Source organism: Callionymus lyra, chromosome 13 (genome assembly GCF_982586985.1).
Source record: "Callionymus lyra chromosome 13, fCalLyr1.hap1.1, whole genome shotgun sequence".
Classification (NCBI taxonomy): Eukaryota; Metazoa; Chordata; class Actinopteri; order Syngnathiformes; family Callionymidae; genus Callionymus; species Callionymus lyra.
Window position 1 is genome coordinate 23,810,040 of NC_141830.1, and position 16,666 is coordinate 23,826,705.

General features: G+C 43.8%; 1 protein-coding gene across 2 annotated transcripts in view; it reads right to left on the reverse strand.

Moving 5' to 3' along the window:
* Window positions 1-2,897: 2,897 nt before the first annotated feature.
* Window positions 2,898-16,666, reverse strand: part of jag2b (jagged canonical Notch ligand 2b) — a 42,254-nt gene continuing 28,485 nt past the window's right edge. The window contains exons 10-26 of one of the 2 annotated variants that reach the window (XM_087804943.1): window positions 16,419-16,532; window positions 16,070-16,116; window positions 15,831-16,004; window positions 13,402-13,564; window positions 12,496-12,657; window positions 12,303-12,416; window positions 12,107-12,220; window positions 10,945-11,058; window positions 10,573-10,689; window positions 9,806-9,833; window positions 9,247-9,332; window positions 8,623-8,736; window positions 8,425-8,540; window positions 7,144-7,398; window positions 6,943-7,074; window positions 6,507-6,657; window positions 2,898-5,006 (exon numbers count right to left, since the gene is read on the reverse strand). In XM_087804943.1, coding sequence (XP_087661069.1) covers window positions 4,483-5,006; window positions 6,507-6,657; window positions 6,943-7,074; window positions 7,144-7,398; window positions 8,425-8,540; window positions 8,623-8,736; window positions 9,247-9,332; window positions 9,806-9,833; window positions 10,573-10,689; window positions 10,945-11,058; window positions 12,107-12,220; window positions 12,303-12,416; window positions 12,496-12,657; window positions 13,402-13,564; window positions 15,831-16,004; window positions 16,070-16,116; window positions 16,419-16,532 — 2,525 coding nt within the window. In that variant the 3' untranslated portion in view covers window positions 2,898-4,482. The remainder of the gene's footprint in view (window positions 5,007-6,506; window positions 6,658-6,942; window positions 7,075-7,143; window positions 7,399-8,424; window positions 8,541-8,622; window positions 8,737-9,246; window positions 9,333-9,805; window positions 9,834-10,572; window positions 10,690-10,944; window positions 11,059-12,106; window positions 12,221-12,302; window positions 12,417-12,495; window positions 12,658-13,401; window positions 13,565-15,830; window positions 16,005-16,069; window positions 16,117-16,418; window positions 16,533-16,666) is intronic. The other variant, XM_087804944.1, reaches the window with a different exon arrangement.

Sequence of the window (16,666 nt, forward strand, 5' to 3'; positions counted from 1 at the left end):
GTACATTTGTATTTCCCTATTTATTTCTTGTTTATTTATAAATTATTTTCACAATAAAAACTTTTTCTTTACTTGTTTTACTCTTGACATCGTTTTATTTTGTCTATATTCCACCTTAAAACCTTTTTTTTCATTTTAATTCTTTTTTTCTTCCTTTTTGTAAATATTTTAACATATTTATGCTTTTTTTCTTTAATTTTTAACGATTCATTTCACTCTTTTCAATATTGGATTTTTATAATGGTATGTTTTTTGTTTTTAATGACAATTTTACATTTTAATTTTTACCATTAAGCCAACATTTTCTTCATGAGCTTTTAAAAATTAGTTTATTTTCTTCATTTTTTTTGGACATTCTAATGAAATATATATATTTTTAACGTATTTTCCACTTAAAACGCTTTTCTTTCCCATGACTTCAACTTTTCCACGTTTACTTCCCTGAAAATGTTTATACAGTTTTCTTGTCAGATCAAAGTTTTAAATCAGTTTCTTACTAAGATTCTCTGGTCTCGGATTTTAAATCCGGAAATGTCTCGTGAATGTTTCACAGGATCTGATGAATTCACGAGTTGATCTTAAAGGACGAGTTGAGATTTAAATGTAAGTTGATATCAACCTTTGCAGGAGGAGCCTCCAGGTGGACAAGGACATGCACTTGCAAATGGAACGGTCCTCGGTAGAGTTGGTCGGTGAAGGTCCAGAACCACCAGCTGCAGGTCGTGAGCGTGCGTGTCCCTCAGAGGTTGTGGGTCTGTGTGTGTTTAGAGGGGCCGAAGGCTTAAGACTTAAAACCGTGTCCCACAGCTGCCGCCGCTGTCGGGACACCAGGCTCACGGACACACACCGGAGTGTGTTTGGGGGGGAAGAGTGTGTGTGTGTGTGTGTGTGTCGGGAGGAGCGCCGTGTCCTTGGTGGGTTGAAGGAGCCAAATCTGGACTCTGGTGTCAGCTTTCGGGCGCAGTCTGGGACGAGGCGGTGTCGCATCTCACTACTACTGTTGTGGTCCACAGCAGAGGAGCTGGAGCTGGGGTGGGGGGGGGGGCACTTCACATCAGGAGAAACTTTCAGGATTCAGTCATTTTGTGAGTCCAGACCGTCAATCACCACCTGGTCATCTACTGCAGCACCAACTGAACTTGGGTTGTCATGATGACGAGGACACAACGCAATGACTCCTCATGGGTTCAGTCGTGCTGCTTCTTCTTGTCATTCTCACCAACTAGCGTCATGCTACATGCTAGCGACCATCACTTCCTCTTTCAAAATAAGAGCGTGAGTGAACTTTTGTCAAGGAGAACCAGATCTGTTGACGTGAAGTTCAAACATTTTGAATTATCATCTTATAAAATCATGAATATCATCCCATCAAAAGTGAAATATTTAGAAAGTAGCGCCACCTATGTATTAACGATGTGAAGTTAAACCCGGTCAACAGTTGGAGAGACTCGGGTCCGTCACCGTGAAGACGATGAGATACATCATGGTCTCGAGAGAAACGTCTCTGAGGGAAAAGACAAACGTTTCAATCCCAGTCTCGTTTAACCGGCAGCCCTGGAGCGCGTCCACCACAATGCGGCGTAAGTCGAGCCGGGCCTCCCGACAAATGGAGGGTCCCATTAGAGCGGCGCCCGGGGAGCCGGCGGAGGAAGCGGTACCGGGTGGCATCATGAAACATTCACATCTCTGCCGACGCCTCCCATTGGTGGAGAGTGATCGGCCGAGAACAGCTGAGCGGCTTCCATTGGCGCCGTGGGACTGTGGTGGATCGATGAAGGAGGGCGGGGGGGTCTGATGCCCGGAGACTTCATGGACTTTACCGTCAACATCAGGAGACGCTTCGGACGAACAATCGTGTTTGTGTTCTCACCGTCTGCCGCCAAATCCATGACTTTGTTAAATTGAAGAAAAGATGTTTGACTGATCGTAGTGTGTATGAAGTTTTACATCAATCATGATATACACGCCTGACAGTAAATACCATCAGTCATTAGAACTTGTCTTATTCTCTGCTTTTTTAAATTGTTTTTATATGGAAGAACAAGTATAGCTACATTTTTAATCAATGATTTTTAGGTGAAAATATAGCATGAATGATTTTAGACAGTTTAAACAAATATATGGAATAAAACTCAGTGAAAAATGAGGGAAAAGGGTTATATACAGTGTGTGTGTATATATATATATATATATACACACACACGTGTGTGTCTACATGTACACGTATATATATTTATACAGTGTGTGTGTATATATATATATATATATATATATACACACACACACTGTATAAATATATATAAATATATATATATATATACACACACTGTATAAATATATATAAATATATATATATATATATATACACACACTGTATAAATATATATACGTGTACATGTAGACACACACGTGTGTGTGTGTGTGTATATATATATATATATATATACATACACATACATACATATATACACTGTATATATCATTAATACAATATTATTTGATATGAAAAGCTATTGGAAGATGGGAATAATAAAATGTCATGTAATAGTCAATAATAAAATGTTCTCATGTAATATTCAGTAATAAAACATAATAAATGACAAAGTACACATCTTGTGACCCGACGAACGGGTTTTTGTGTTTTGTACTCAAGTTTGTCCTCTCCGGTACACATGCCCTACGTCGCCATGGCAACAAAAACAAAGGCAGCAGACAGATCCTTCAAACCAAAATGTCGGGAGTCCGATGAAGATGTGTCAAAACTGATTTAATAAATAAGTGGTATGACTTTTTTCAGAACAATGAAACATCCACTAAAATAAGGAAAAAGGTATGTACAACACGACATGGCGCCCTGGAGGAGTAGAACTCCTGTGTATTCATTCATCCAGCAGCGATGCACCTCCAACTCTTTATTGTCACCGTGTCCCATTTACACAAACACCTGATGTCAGTAACAGTTTTGGTAACTTCGGAGTAGAAACAGAACACACCAACACAACGTCGCTCATTATTGTTCCCTTCATTAAAGCCTTGAAACCAAACACAAAGACGTGACCTCATGATTCTGCAGGAGCGCAGGCCAATCTGCACGAGAGCACATGATTGAACAGTCGAAATCAACATAAAAAAAAAACACAAATAATGCAAGTCTTGTTAAGGCACCTGAAACTAAAGGGTTTGTGACGGGCTGAGAAATGGACGCCGAGGTGAACACGAGCCAGGGAGAGTCCAGAGAGAAACAAATGGATAAAGAAATTTCAATTAAATATTTTAAAAAAATGGAATTAATTAAAAGGAAATGTGATGGAAAAAGAAAAATCAACTAAATAAATTAAAATATTAAAATAAAATAGATGTTTCATAAACAAATTTAAAAAAATCTGCTCATGAAGATTTGTTTTTATTGAAAAAATAAACGGGGCTGCTCGGAACTGTTCGCCTTCATTAGCAGCGTCACGTGTCTTTTTAAAGCGTCGGTCAAAAAGTGGCTTTGCTCAGAGGCACGTCTCCCGGCGTGGAACCATTTCTAAACCCTTCAGAAAGTCCTTCATCGGCGGTACCTCACTGTGAAGCTTCTCAGCCGCGGGACGTGAAGCTATAAAACTGCCCGTTTCAACTGGCATAAATAAAAGGAATGGCGTTGTAAAAAAAATAAAAAATAATATTAATCATAATAACAATAATAATAATAATAATAACAATGATAATAAAAATGTGTGACTCGTCTTTAAGTTACTTATCTCAAATATACACAGCGACTCCTTTAGTATTTACACGTATGTACAGAGCATTCGTTTCTGTTCGGGTCAAATACCGTCAGTGGCTGTGAACGTGAACATTGATATATTCTCAACAACGAGGAGGTGGAACCGGGGCAGCGAGACTTGGGAGCGCCCGACGTGACCGGGCCTCGGAGAAAGGCACTTGCTACCAACTCAAATACTGCAGAAATCCTCAAACACCAGTTACAAACGAACGACAACATGGAAGGCCACGCAGTAGGCACTGGGGTCGATGCCCCCTCCAGGCCGAGTTCAACTTCCATTTTCTTTTTTTTACATTACTTTTTTTTTCCATTTTTGGTAAGGCTGACGCTCGAGGACCGAGGAGGAAGCTCATCCGTCCTCAGTGGCGGTCCAGCACCCTCGTATCAGGAGTCCACTGACCGGACAAATCTAAATATTTGTAAACAACAAACCAAAAATTCTTTACAGTTTTTTTTTCTCCTTTCTCCTTAACTGATTCAAAAAAACATAAATTGTTCCGCCTCCTGATTCTGGCGCCCTCTGCGGGTGAACGAAGGAACAGAAGCATGATAAACTAAAGATGTTCACTGTGCTTGAGCCTCCTGAGATTGTAAAAAAGCTTCCAGGTGACAGTGATGAAAACCGCAACAAAATAAAGACCGCGTCGAAATCTTCTTCTCTCCTGAAAAAAGTAGTCCAAAAAAAGTCCCGGTCGTCTCCAGCGCTCGCTGGTTCACACACAAGGGTCTCTGATCTCTTTGGGGACGTTTTTCCAGCGGTTGTCTTTGGGGCTGCAGCTGGCGGTCCGGTGCGGCGCTTTGAGGGGTGAACTGGAAGTGTGCAGCGTGCAGATCACGCCCTCGCTGGACTGCACGGCAGCCTTAGAGTACTTATACGCCGGCGGCTTCCCCGCCTCCGCTCCGGCCTCCTCCTCGTCGAGCTCGCCCTCCGTCTCCTCCAGCTCCTCGTCGCCGTCCTCCTCCTCCTCCTCCTCGGCGTCGTACGAGTGGTACGAGGGGCCCATGAGCTTCTTGCGCTCCTGCTCCGCCTCCCTGTTGCTCTCCTTCAGCTGCTGCGCCGCCGGCTGAGGACAGCCGACCACCAGGCGGAGCGGCTCCCAGTGGTTGTTGACGTTGTTGTCCGGCCACGTGTTCCTCTCGCGCTCTTTTCTCCGCTTGCGTGTCCACCACACGCACACGATGACGCAGAAGATGCACAGCAGCCCGAAAAGGACACACAGCAGCGGCACCAGAAAATCTGTCGGCGAGATGGAAAGAAGTTTTTAAACGTGGTCATAACAGTTTCGTATACCGGGAATACAGAGTTAACTTGTGTTTGATAAATCTGTGGCGATCATCGCTACGACATCTCGCAGGAAGCTGTATAGTTGGCGGGATTTCTGGGACCAAAAAACTTCTACTGTGCGATTGATGGTTGTGGTGCCGCTTCCTAGGATTTCTCCGGGACTTGTGACGTCGTAGTTTAATCGTTCGAGGTCAAAAGGTTAAGCCAAAATTAAACAACGTAATTTTTAAAAAGTCTTTTTTCAGTGAGGCTTACGTAGGGAATCGAACTTTGGCAACGCCCGACACCACAAGTATCAAAACATGCTTCGTTGATTCAGTGGCCGCGGTTGAATTTTTTTTTCATAAAATGAGGATTTTAATGGAAGAAAAACTGCACATCAGATTGATTTGTCACATGTTAACAAGAGCACTTTTGCACCAGAATGATTTGTTATTTATTATTTCTACAATAAACACATCATCCAGTATAAATTGACCAAAACTTAAACACTTTACTTAAAGAGCACCTAATGTGTTGATATAAGTGTAATTCCTAAATTGTATCCTCTATTATACTCATCTGTACGTTTCTTTTTGCACAAAACTCACATTTAATAAATATATTTACATTAGAACATATGCTTAAGCCCCGCCCACTCAAAATGCACCGTTTCAGCTGAGACTAAATTTCGTCCAAGCAACCACGCCCACTTTGCTCTGATCGGTCACAAAAACAAGAGTTGCATTCAAGGACTCTCGTAATTTCAAACTCATCCCTAAACTCCCGTTTTGTACATTAAAAACAAATAATAAAAATAAGGTTTGCTGTTTAATTATATAAAAAAAATTTTATTTTGTTTCACGATTTACATGTAGGTTCTTAACTGATTTAGGGGTTCTAGGGGAGGACACCTGCACCAGAGTGATGTCAGAATGTTTAATTTAAACCTTAATCTCGTTTGGCGAGATTTCAGACGGGAGAGAACTTTATTAAGTAATAACTTCAAAACGGAGCAACGTCATCATGAATGAACTACTGCATTTTGAAGAGGACGACTTTTCACATTAGGTGCCCTTTAAGTTTTATACTTTGTGCTTAGAATTGATCGTATGCAATTGGAATAGAAAGAAAATGTTCAGGAACCCTTATCGAAGTGAAGGTATTGTCATCAGAACCGACATCGAAGACTACTGGTTGATGCCCAACTCTAGCCTTAGGTTTGTTAGCTTGAGTTCAGGCTGAAGAAGAAAAGGTTGTTGCTTGTTATTGACGCCTGACTCTGGTCGTCAGCTGACTAGAACCAGCGAAGATGTACCGTAACCAGTGGTGACACCCTAGCTTGGGGCTGTAGAGTCCTGGCCTCTTAAGGAGAATTTAGATCATGTCGGTCCCAGTGGTGAGAATCCGATTCCAAGGCTTCGAACTGCGCGTCCCATATCAAGAGCTGCTTCAAACAAAACGGTGACTCACCCATTGAACGAGGCATGGCCTGCGTTTCCACCTTGACCTCGATGACCGCTAGCATGACCGTGCTGTTGTGCCTCTTGGACAGCGAGCCGACGATGGTGCTCGCCACTTCCTGGATACGACTGTGGTCTCTGAGATCCTCCGGCTGGAACGACTGTAGAGCCCGAGGAGAGAAGTGTGAGCTTCTGAATGCTAGCGACGCTACACTCGTAGCACCTTTGACAAGTTAGCATTACAAGAAGCCAACACTATACGCAACATGCTAGCTCCTGCTGCTAGCATAACAGTAGATGCTACATCACTCTGGGAAAAGAATTGCTGAGCGATTGTGCCTATTAGTAGCGATGAAAAACACTTGCTACTTTAAAAACAGTATGGTCAAAGTTACATTACTATAAATTAGAAATACATCTTAACATTAACATAGAGTCAAACTCACAATGGCGACTTCTACGGCGTCCGGGTTGGAATGGGAAAGATCGCAGAGCAGCAGAAGCGAATGATCTTTGGCCAGGTTACGAATGTCTGCGAGGAACCTCAGCTCGTAGCAGATGTTCTCCACCGTCGTTCCCTGCAAGCATCATCCTCGAGGTTAGCAAGTCAAACATGGCGGCGCACCTCTCTGGTCACCAGGGCTCACCGGAGGGATGTTGTCCCGGTCGAAGACCAGCGTTATCCTGGCGCAGCTGTTGTCCAGGTGTCCGGCGTTGGGCTGGCATTTGGTGTCGGGCTGTGACTGCAGCGCTCGGGTGGCGGAGCAGACGCCCCACTGGTGGCAGGGCGGGGTGAAGCAGGTGAGGTACTTGTGGTCCAGGCACTCTCTGCCGGAGGGACACGCCGGGAGTTGTTGCTGCTCCAAGGACGGGAGGCGACACGGCCGAAGCCCACAGACCACCTGGAGACCGAAGAACCGTCTTAACAAAGTTGATCACTAGTATTGGTAAGAACCAAGATGTAGGGGCGGAGAAAAACTATAGTTGTACTGCAGTAACAAGTATATATTTGTAGTATTGTCCGAGTACTTGACTAAAACCACATGACTCTAGACCAGACCTGGGCAAAGTGCGGCCCGGGGGCCACATGCGACCCTTTGACTGTATTTATGCGGCCCTTGTAATGTCAAAGTTTGATCATGTATAAATGGAACTTATGCATTAACAACTGTATTTTGTATTTTTTATTAATTTACATTTTCACACTAATTTACCTTTTCCATCCTTTTTTTGTGTAATTTTTCGAGTATATATTAATCCCTCAAAACCTTAATAAAATAAATAAGAATAAAATTGCAGTTTAATAAGCTTAATAAATGTCACGGCATAATAACGAATGTCCTTTTTCTTTAGGGATTTTCTCGTCTTTCTTTTTGCTTAACGGCCCCTAACAACATTCATGGAATTTAATGTGGCCCTTGAAGAATTATAATTTCCCACCCCTGCTCTAGACGGAGTCATAACTTCGTTCATTCGTTTTGAAACCAAAATATGTCCAAATATTCAGCTTTAACCGGAGTCACTGTATCCTCTCGTCCTCAGTCATCGCCTTGATCTAGCGGGATTTTCTTGTTTCTTTAGCTGTCTTAAGTTTAAAAATTGATACAGTACCATTAAAGAAAATCCTCAATGTTTTTTTTAATTATTATTATTTGTACACCGATTCTGTATTAGCATTATTGACACGATCACAAAGTCTAAACTCGTGGCACAACTGAGGATCTCTGAGATAAAGCTCTGGCCTACAGGGTCTGGCACGGAGCGGAGGTTGATCAAACACCGGCAGCGACGTGACTGCAGGTGACGACTCGTCCAAACAACTGTTGAGTGTGAGAAAGTCGACTTCGGCAGATTCTCTGGGAAAAAAACCTCTCCTCCGCCACGGCGCTCTCACACCTCGTGCCAGACGTGACGGGTGAGGAGGTTACCTTGGTGCAGTCCACCCTGCCGTTGCCGCACTGGCAGTTGTTGCAGTCTTCTTCCCAGCGGCTGCCGTGAGGGAACTGCAGACCCGTGTGGTGGCAGGACCGACCCACGCCCACGACTGACCCGGAGAGAAAACTTGTTACAAAACACTTTGTTTGACTAGTGATGCCTTGACTGAGTGTGTCGAACAAAAAACTCACACTCTTGGCACCGGGACCCGGTCCGACCCAGCGGACAAATGCAGCTGTAACCATTGATCTTGTCCACGCAGGTGGCGCCGTAGGCACATGGTGACGACTGGCACTCGTTGATGTCTGCAAGGAAACGACATTTAGTCGAACAGAAGCTGGAGCAGATGCTACTCCAAGTACCTCACCAATGACTGAGCTTCAGATTGGTTTTGTGATTGTTACAAATTATTTGTTATTTGTTATTTCAGCGTGTCATTGAACGTCTTAAGGTGTAACGGACGGACTCAACAAGCGTTAACGTGGAACCTCGCGATGCTAAGGTGTCCCCGGCGGCGACGTGTGAAAGTTTCCCCTCGACTTCAAACCCAACTCTCCGGTGAACCCTGGTGTCATGTGACCGGCCGCGGTGGCGATTTCACATCCATTGTCGTCCACTTTCTCGCGTTCGGGCGAAACAAAGGGGAAGAATTCGGGGGTCACCGGCTAATTTGTCTGGTGTGACTGCGAGTGGGGAGGAGGGTTGACCTCCGACCCCCACGGCTCAAGAGGGCGCCGCCATTGTGCTCCCTTGTAAGGTGTCCGTCCTCGCTTCCGCTCATGAATTTAGATCCTTTTTTTTTCTCTGGTACTCACTGATTCTGCAGTCCGGTCCGGCGAACCCGGGGGCGCACTCGCACCGGAACCAGTTGACGCCGTCCACGCAGACGCCGCCGTTGTAGCTGAGGAGAGAGCGCCGGGGTGAGCACGTGTGTGTGTAGCAGACACAGATGTGTGCAATTGTGCAGTTGTTTGTAGATGTATGTGTGTGTGTGTGTGTGAGTCAGAGGGTCACAAAGCACAATCCAGCTCATCAATACCGTCCCCCACCTTTCAGATGCTAATGCCCCCCCCCACCCACCCCGCTTCTCCAGCCCCCCCCAGGTCAGGAAGAATGGACATGTGCCCCCCCCCCACCCACCCTCACAACAAATGCACCTCCCACCTGCATTCTCCATTAAGAAGGTGTCCCCCCTGCGCCCCCTCTGTCCTATTCATCACTGAGCCCCCTCCTCTAAAGACGCCCCCACTCTCCCCTCATCTCTTTGAGGCTCAATTTAAGGATAACTGACACTTCTTCTCTTCGTGGAGCTTCACCCCTCCGGCCCACGTGTGAAGTGTGCAGGGGGGTCACGGCAGAGAGGGGGGTACTCACCACGGATGAGGGTTGCAGTCGTTTATATCTACGGAGAGAAAACGGACAGAACAGAAAATTACATTTATGTTTGGAAAATTGTCCCACAATTCTTCAGTCGGTTTGGTAGCGACGACCGGTAGAGTTTCTTCTCGAACATAACTGGGAGGTTATTTTGGCTAAAGCTAATTACGACACAATGCTAGCTTTCATCGGGCGAGATATTTATAGCCCTTTTTATGAGAGTCTTAACACTGAACTGTTGTGGTGTTAGCCTCCGAGCTATTGGCGCTAACAAGCTTCGTAAAAGTGTTCTAAAAAAAAAGAAAAAAAAAAAAAGAGTGTTTTGTCATTAAACAACATTAAACAGACTGTTAAACTGAGCTGCATTTCTAGCAGCTAGCAGTTACCCAAGCTAGCACAAAGAGTATGTTAGCATCCACATACTAGCAAGAACGCTGGTAGTACCATTTGTAGGTATTAATGTGTATTAAATGTTTTCATTGGACGTAGAAAAGCTCCTTAATAAACATCATAAATCTATGAAAATGTTCTATTCAAGTGGGAAATGTCTCAGAACTCAGTATTTATAAAATACTTATATTTGTAAACATTTAAACATTTGAGACATAAACATAGACATAGATAACATACAATAAATGTGTTTTTGTCCATACAAATGATGCAAATGTGACGATATTCCTAAACGTATCTATGTTTGTGTCGTGTAGCACGATCCTCTGAACTACAACGACGGAGGACGTCTATTTAGAAAGGCGATGTCTCACTCTGTCCACAGGTGGGACCCTCCCAGCCGTCCTTGCAGATGCAGGTGAAGGCGTCTCCTCCGCCGACGCACGTTCCCCCGTTGGAACACGGACCGGAGGCGCACGTGCTTATCTTGGCTGCCAGGTGAGAAAACAACCTCCGGTCACACTTGGATAACCAAACATCAGCCGAGGAACCAGTTTGTACACCGATTCTGTTTGTCGTGACGACGCTGATATTTAATCTGAGACAACATCGACTCCCCACATTTTAATCAGATCATTCGACTGTTGCTGAGTCGGCAACTTTCGTGTGTCAACGAGTCAACGAGTGAAACAGCATAAATGAAAGCATAAAGATCGAGATATCTCTCACAACAGAATCCCCCTCACCCGTGTTGCAGGTGTTGCCTTCCCACCCGGGCGGGCAGTCACAGCGGAAAGCGTCTCCATTGTCGTAGCAGACTCCCCTGTTGCTGCAAGTGGTGGTGTCGCACTGACTCTCGCCTGTCACAAGAATAAAGGATGATGACAAAGTCCCCAGAATAACAAAAAGTATCCATTCAAAACTGAAGAAATGAATCCATCACCTAAACCATTGCAGGAGCCAAGGTATCGCACAGACTAGGGCAAGTATTTATTTCATTATTATTATCTCTAAATTTGATAAATATTGACTCCATTAAGCTTAATATCACTACTATGTGATACATGATCAATACAACCGACCATCCCATGACATTTGTTTTGAAAATTGGACACTTAAATATATAAACCTTTTACAAAATAAAAAAGCACTATTTCTAAAGCATAGTCATTTCTATAACAGGAAAATATTAAAAATGTAAAATGGATCTATGAACTGAGTGCAAAATGGAGAGAATTTTCTTTGTAAATTAAAGTGGAACCACAGTTATATGTTCCATGTCTGACGGATCTTTACAGTGAAAAAAAAATCATAGATTTTTAACTGCAGGTGGGAATTTAAATGTGCAATTATGAGACTGTAGCATCAAAATGGAACTAAACCCAGAGAGGGACTCGACCGATCAGAAGAGAGAATGCAACGAAGTTGGAGTGAAGAAGCGAGTTGCCCAGAGAAAGTGCGAAAGGAAGAATAAAGAAAGAAGGTTTGTAGATTAAAGTTGATTTCAATAACTTATAATGATGCCAGTGTTGAGCATAAGATAAGGAAAATAACTTGTCAATGTCTACAATTATACAGAGATTAAAAATGATGGAGATATTGGTTTCTGCGTGATAGAGATAGAATCAAGCAACAATGTTGTTCTAAAGGATTTCGGCCCCTGCTTAAACAAGAACACCGGAGCTTTAGAAGCTTCTTTAAGCCCCCCCCTCTGTTTATCAATGAACCTCAGTCACCTTTGACCCTGTCGCTACCTCACCTGCCAAAGTTCTTCAGGTCAAGTGACCACTTAGTAAAAAGGCAGGTGGTCATAATGTTAAGGCCGACCACAGTGCAATACGATGTTTTTCATCCCAAAGATCCGACGAAAGAACCTCAAAACTTCAGAAACATGGAGACGTCACTCACGAGAATGACACGTCTTCCCCTTCCACTTGTTGCTGCACTCGCAGTAGAAGTCGTTGACCAGGTCCACGCAGCGCCCGCCGTTCTTACACGGGTCGTGTCGGCACTCGTTCACGTCTGAGGAAAAAATGAAATGATGTTGAAACACATGGTGAGAGGGCGAGAGAGAAAGATGGAGAGAGAGCCCCGGGGCACTCACTGAGGTCGCAGAGTTGACCCTCCCAGCCGTCCGGGCAGAAGCACTGGAAGGAGTTGATGCCGTCGATGCAGGTGCCGCCGTTTCTGCAGGGGCTGCTGACGCAGTCGTTGACGTCTGAGCAGGAGGAGAAGAAGAAGAGGGGCGTCCGTGAGACGGAGTCCAAAGCCTCCCCCGGGGGGTCTGTGGGACTCACTCTCGTGACAGTAGATCCCACTGAAGCCCGGCTCGCACTCGCAGGTGAAGTTTCCCGTGGGCTGGCTGAGGCAGCGACCCCGAGGGCCGCACACGTTGGACGAGATGTGTTGCACCTCCGAGGAGTTGTTGGTCGCCACGGTGACGGTGCAGCTGTCAATCACTGCGAGGACAGAGACGGAAGAAAAGAAGATCAGTTGTCAAGGCTTCTGAGAGAAAGTGTGGGACTATACCATAATATTTAACTGATAACATGTCCAAGGTTGAAACTTTACTGTTGTTTTAAATTAGTTTTTTTAAGCATGGCATTTTTAATAATTTAATTCAATGGCAATGAAATCGAAAGATTAATATTTTTTAATAATTAAATTAGTTGGATTGTATTTGCTGCTTAACAAAATACTTTGTATATTGAAATCTTGAATTATACTTTTATTTTAAACAAAGTTTGATATTCTTATTCCAACAGTTTAAAAAATAATTGTTCTAAATGCAATGTTTTCTTATTCACAGCCTATTAAATTCATTGTAAAAATGTTGCTAAAACAGTGACAATAATTGGCTGAAATTTCATTCTTTTAAAAAATATATAATTTTTTTTTACATCAATTATTTGAAAAAAATAATAAAAATCTTTCAATATAAAATTATTGAATTAAATTATTCAATAACAAACTTTAACTATAGAAATGATTGTATTCGATTAGCCAAACAATAATAATAAAAAACAATAATGTTAATTTCAACCATTTAATATTGTGAAGGCACTAATTAACTTCCATAGAATGTGTTTGAAGAGAAAACTAGGTTGTCGCCAATATCTAGACAAGCAGTGCAATTTTTCCAACCAAATATGAGAATCTAGTTTTTCTAATGCCAACATTAAACGTCAGAACTCCTGACTCACCTTGACACAAGGTGGTTTTGCAGTTCTCCTTCAGCCGCTCGCACGTCTTCCCCTCGTAGCCCTCTGGACAGGCGCAGTAGAAGTCCTGGTCCATGCTGTGGCACCGGGCCTCGTTCTCACACGGGTTGGAGTCACACGAGTCGGACGGCGACCATGTGGGGATCTTCAGAAAACACAGAGAGGATGAGCTCCAGTCCCTCATAACGTGGTCCTGAAGTCTTTCCACGCCCTGATCTTCCCCGATGAGCGGAGCGGGGGGTCAGACAGACAACACTTTTGTCTGGATCACACTTCGTGTTTAGATCTTGTTTCAGAGCAGCGAAACAATCTCGCCATTTCTACGTGTCGGGGCTGAAAACCTAGACGGCGTAAACACGACCGCGTCGGGCAACCTGTTGGCCATTTAAGGTGTTGAACCTTTCGACTGAAGTCTGTGGTCAAAACTGTTTATTTTAGCTCAAGTGTTGCTGACGGATGAAGTTTTTCTCTCTGGTGATGGTCTGCGTGTGGTCGGAGCCCCTCCGCGAGGTCTGCTCATCACCACAGAACGCCATTACCGCCGGCTTGTGTACAGTGAAGCTAAACGCTAACGCTAACATCACAACACAGCTGAGCTTTTGTTGAGATGTTAGCAGAATTCTCACCAGGAGGATTTACAATGCGTCTACTTACTATTTAGACATCCTGCAGAACCAACACTTCAACATCCAAGGTAAAGTTTAGCTCATTAACCTGCGAGTGTTACCAACACTAACCTAGCGGTTATTTGGATGCTAATGCTAGCTGTCGTTTAGACGCTAACCTGCAAAATGTTGCTCTTGTCACACATAACGCGTGAAAAATGTAAAAATTATTTAATAAAAAAAACACATTAATCAGCTGTTGCATTATGACTGAAAAAACCCTCAGAGAAGTCTGAGTCCGTGGTTGGGACGAGAAAAGCTCAGGTGATTCTGGACCAGACACGGGTGGGGTCCAGTGAGCCCGACCTCCGAGCTCATCTGCAGATATGTGCAGGGCGTATCAACACGCCGAGCCACAGCGGTCTGATACAAAGGTGAAAGGTCATGTATTTTTAGCGCCTCTCCCTGACGACGCGGCGCCGGGAACGGCCCGGGATCCACACGGCGATGATGAGAAGAAGAACCTCTTTCCCGCTCGAACGGCGCAGACACGCTCCTCGGCTCGCCATCGAAAAACACATTACACAACTTCAGATAGGAATCACGGAAATTTGACGCCGCGCATCAAAGTTTCTGGCAGTGCCGCGCAGGAATGTACACCGTCCCATAGCAGAGTCCAGTAGTACTCAGCCTCATTCAAGCCTCGTATTTATAGTAGAGCAGCTAAATGTGGACTGGCGGTCCACCAGCTATGTCCTCCATTCAGCTCCCCTGAGACACCGGGCGGTCTCGGCTAGCCTACATTTGTACACATCGCTCGTTAGAAGATTTTAGCATGTTGTTGCGAGAACAGATTTTCATGTTGACAATTGTTGATCCCTGCAGACGACTGGATGTTTTAACCCTTCCATGACCACGTTTTTATCCAGGTCACCTGCAAGGATTTTCATTGTAATGGCTGTAAAATTTATTTTTTCCAATTACATTTTCAAAATTTCACTTTGAAATTCCATTTTTTTTAAATTTACATTTAGGACCAAGTTAATTATTAAGGAAACAACTATACAACACAACTACTTACATAGGTTTAAGGACAGTTATACACAAATGTATATGCATTTAGAATACAAGATAAAATCAATGTCCGGCACAATATACACCACGTTGAAAAACTAGACATATTGGACATACAATTCTTATTGAATTTACACTTTATTATTATAATTCTTTATTTAGATTTGGCATTTTCTTTCTGAGATTTTACATTAAAATAATGTCTTAATTAATGTCAATGTAAATTGTGTATTTAAATTTTTTAAGACTAACAAAACTATACTTAAATACAAAAAAAGGCCTTATTTTTCAGGTATTTAATGCACTTTAGGATCGAACATTATTATGAGATTATGACTGTGTAGCAACCGTTTAAATGAGCACTTAATAACTCTAAACAGATATGACTCATCAAAATGAGGGATTCGAACTATTTACAATAATAAACTTTCACTGCAGGGCTTTATATTATTAGCTTTTCCTCAACGTCCAGTTGATTTCAGCTGCTTCAGTAGGACTGAAACAATCCTTCCCTGAAACTATTTTTAACTAATAAAAAAAGACATTGTAGTTCCAAATCAAACAAAACAATCAGTCTTTGTCTCACTTCCTCTCAGTGAACTCATCCCCATACATGAACATGCCATTAGAAAAGCCACAGTTTTCACCTTTTAGAGCCAGTTTGATACTAATGTGGAGCCATTGGAAAAAAAGTGTTAAAGTGAACAAACAAACTCGTTTCTCTTCACTCACCTCACACAGTTGACCCGCAAACTCCGGCGGACATTCGCACACGAACCCTCCCTGGACTGCGTGACAAACTCCTCCATTCTGACACGGTCGGCTGTCACACTTGTTCCTCTGGATCTCGCAGCGAGCTCCCACGAAACCGAGCGGACACTGGCAGCTGAAGCCTCTCGGACCCTCCTGACCGACACAGAGGCCAGAGTTAACGTTCATTCTCAGCAGCCTCGCACGGACCCACAACAAACCTGGCACACCCCTCCGTTCTGGCACTGACCCTTGCAGCCGTTCATATCTGCGGACAGAAGAAAAAAAAAGAACGAGTTAGCCACGCTCTCTCAAAAGCATGAGTCAGCATTTACTAGACGCTACGATCTACAGCGAGGTGTGTTCAGAGTTGGAAGTTTCGAAAAGGTGAAGCATCTGGAGAATGTTAGCTAGCTGGACCTGTAGCCACATGCACACATGCAGGCCATTAAAATCCAAGATGGCGGAGCGTCAGTTCGCCGAGGCGGGAAACAGAAACCATGTGATAAACTAGGACTAGGACTGGTGGAGAGGGATGCCAGTGGGAGGAGCCAAGCGGAGAATACTGACTGATGTCACAGTTCTGTCCAGACCATCCCAGAAAACAGTCGCAGTGATATCCGCCAATCAAATTTTTGCAAGAGAAAGCTTTCACGCACGGCTTTCTCTCGCACTCATTGGCATCTGTGAAGGCAGGGATAGAAGAAGACCAGTTCCATGAGTCGCACAGAGAGCAAGGACCCTTGATTTGAACAGGAAAGTTGAAGATCTGCTCGTTCACCGATTCAGCCTTTTAAAGATGAGTTTAACAGGTGAAC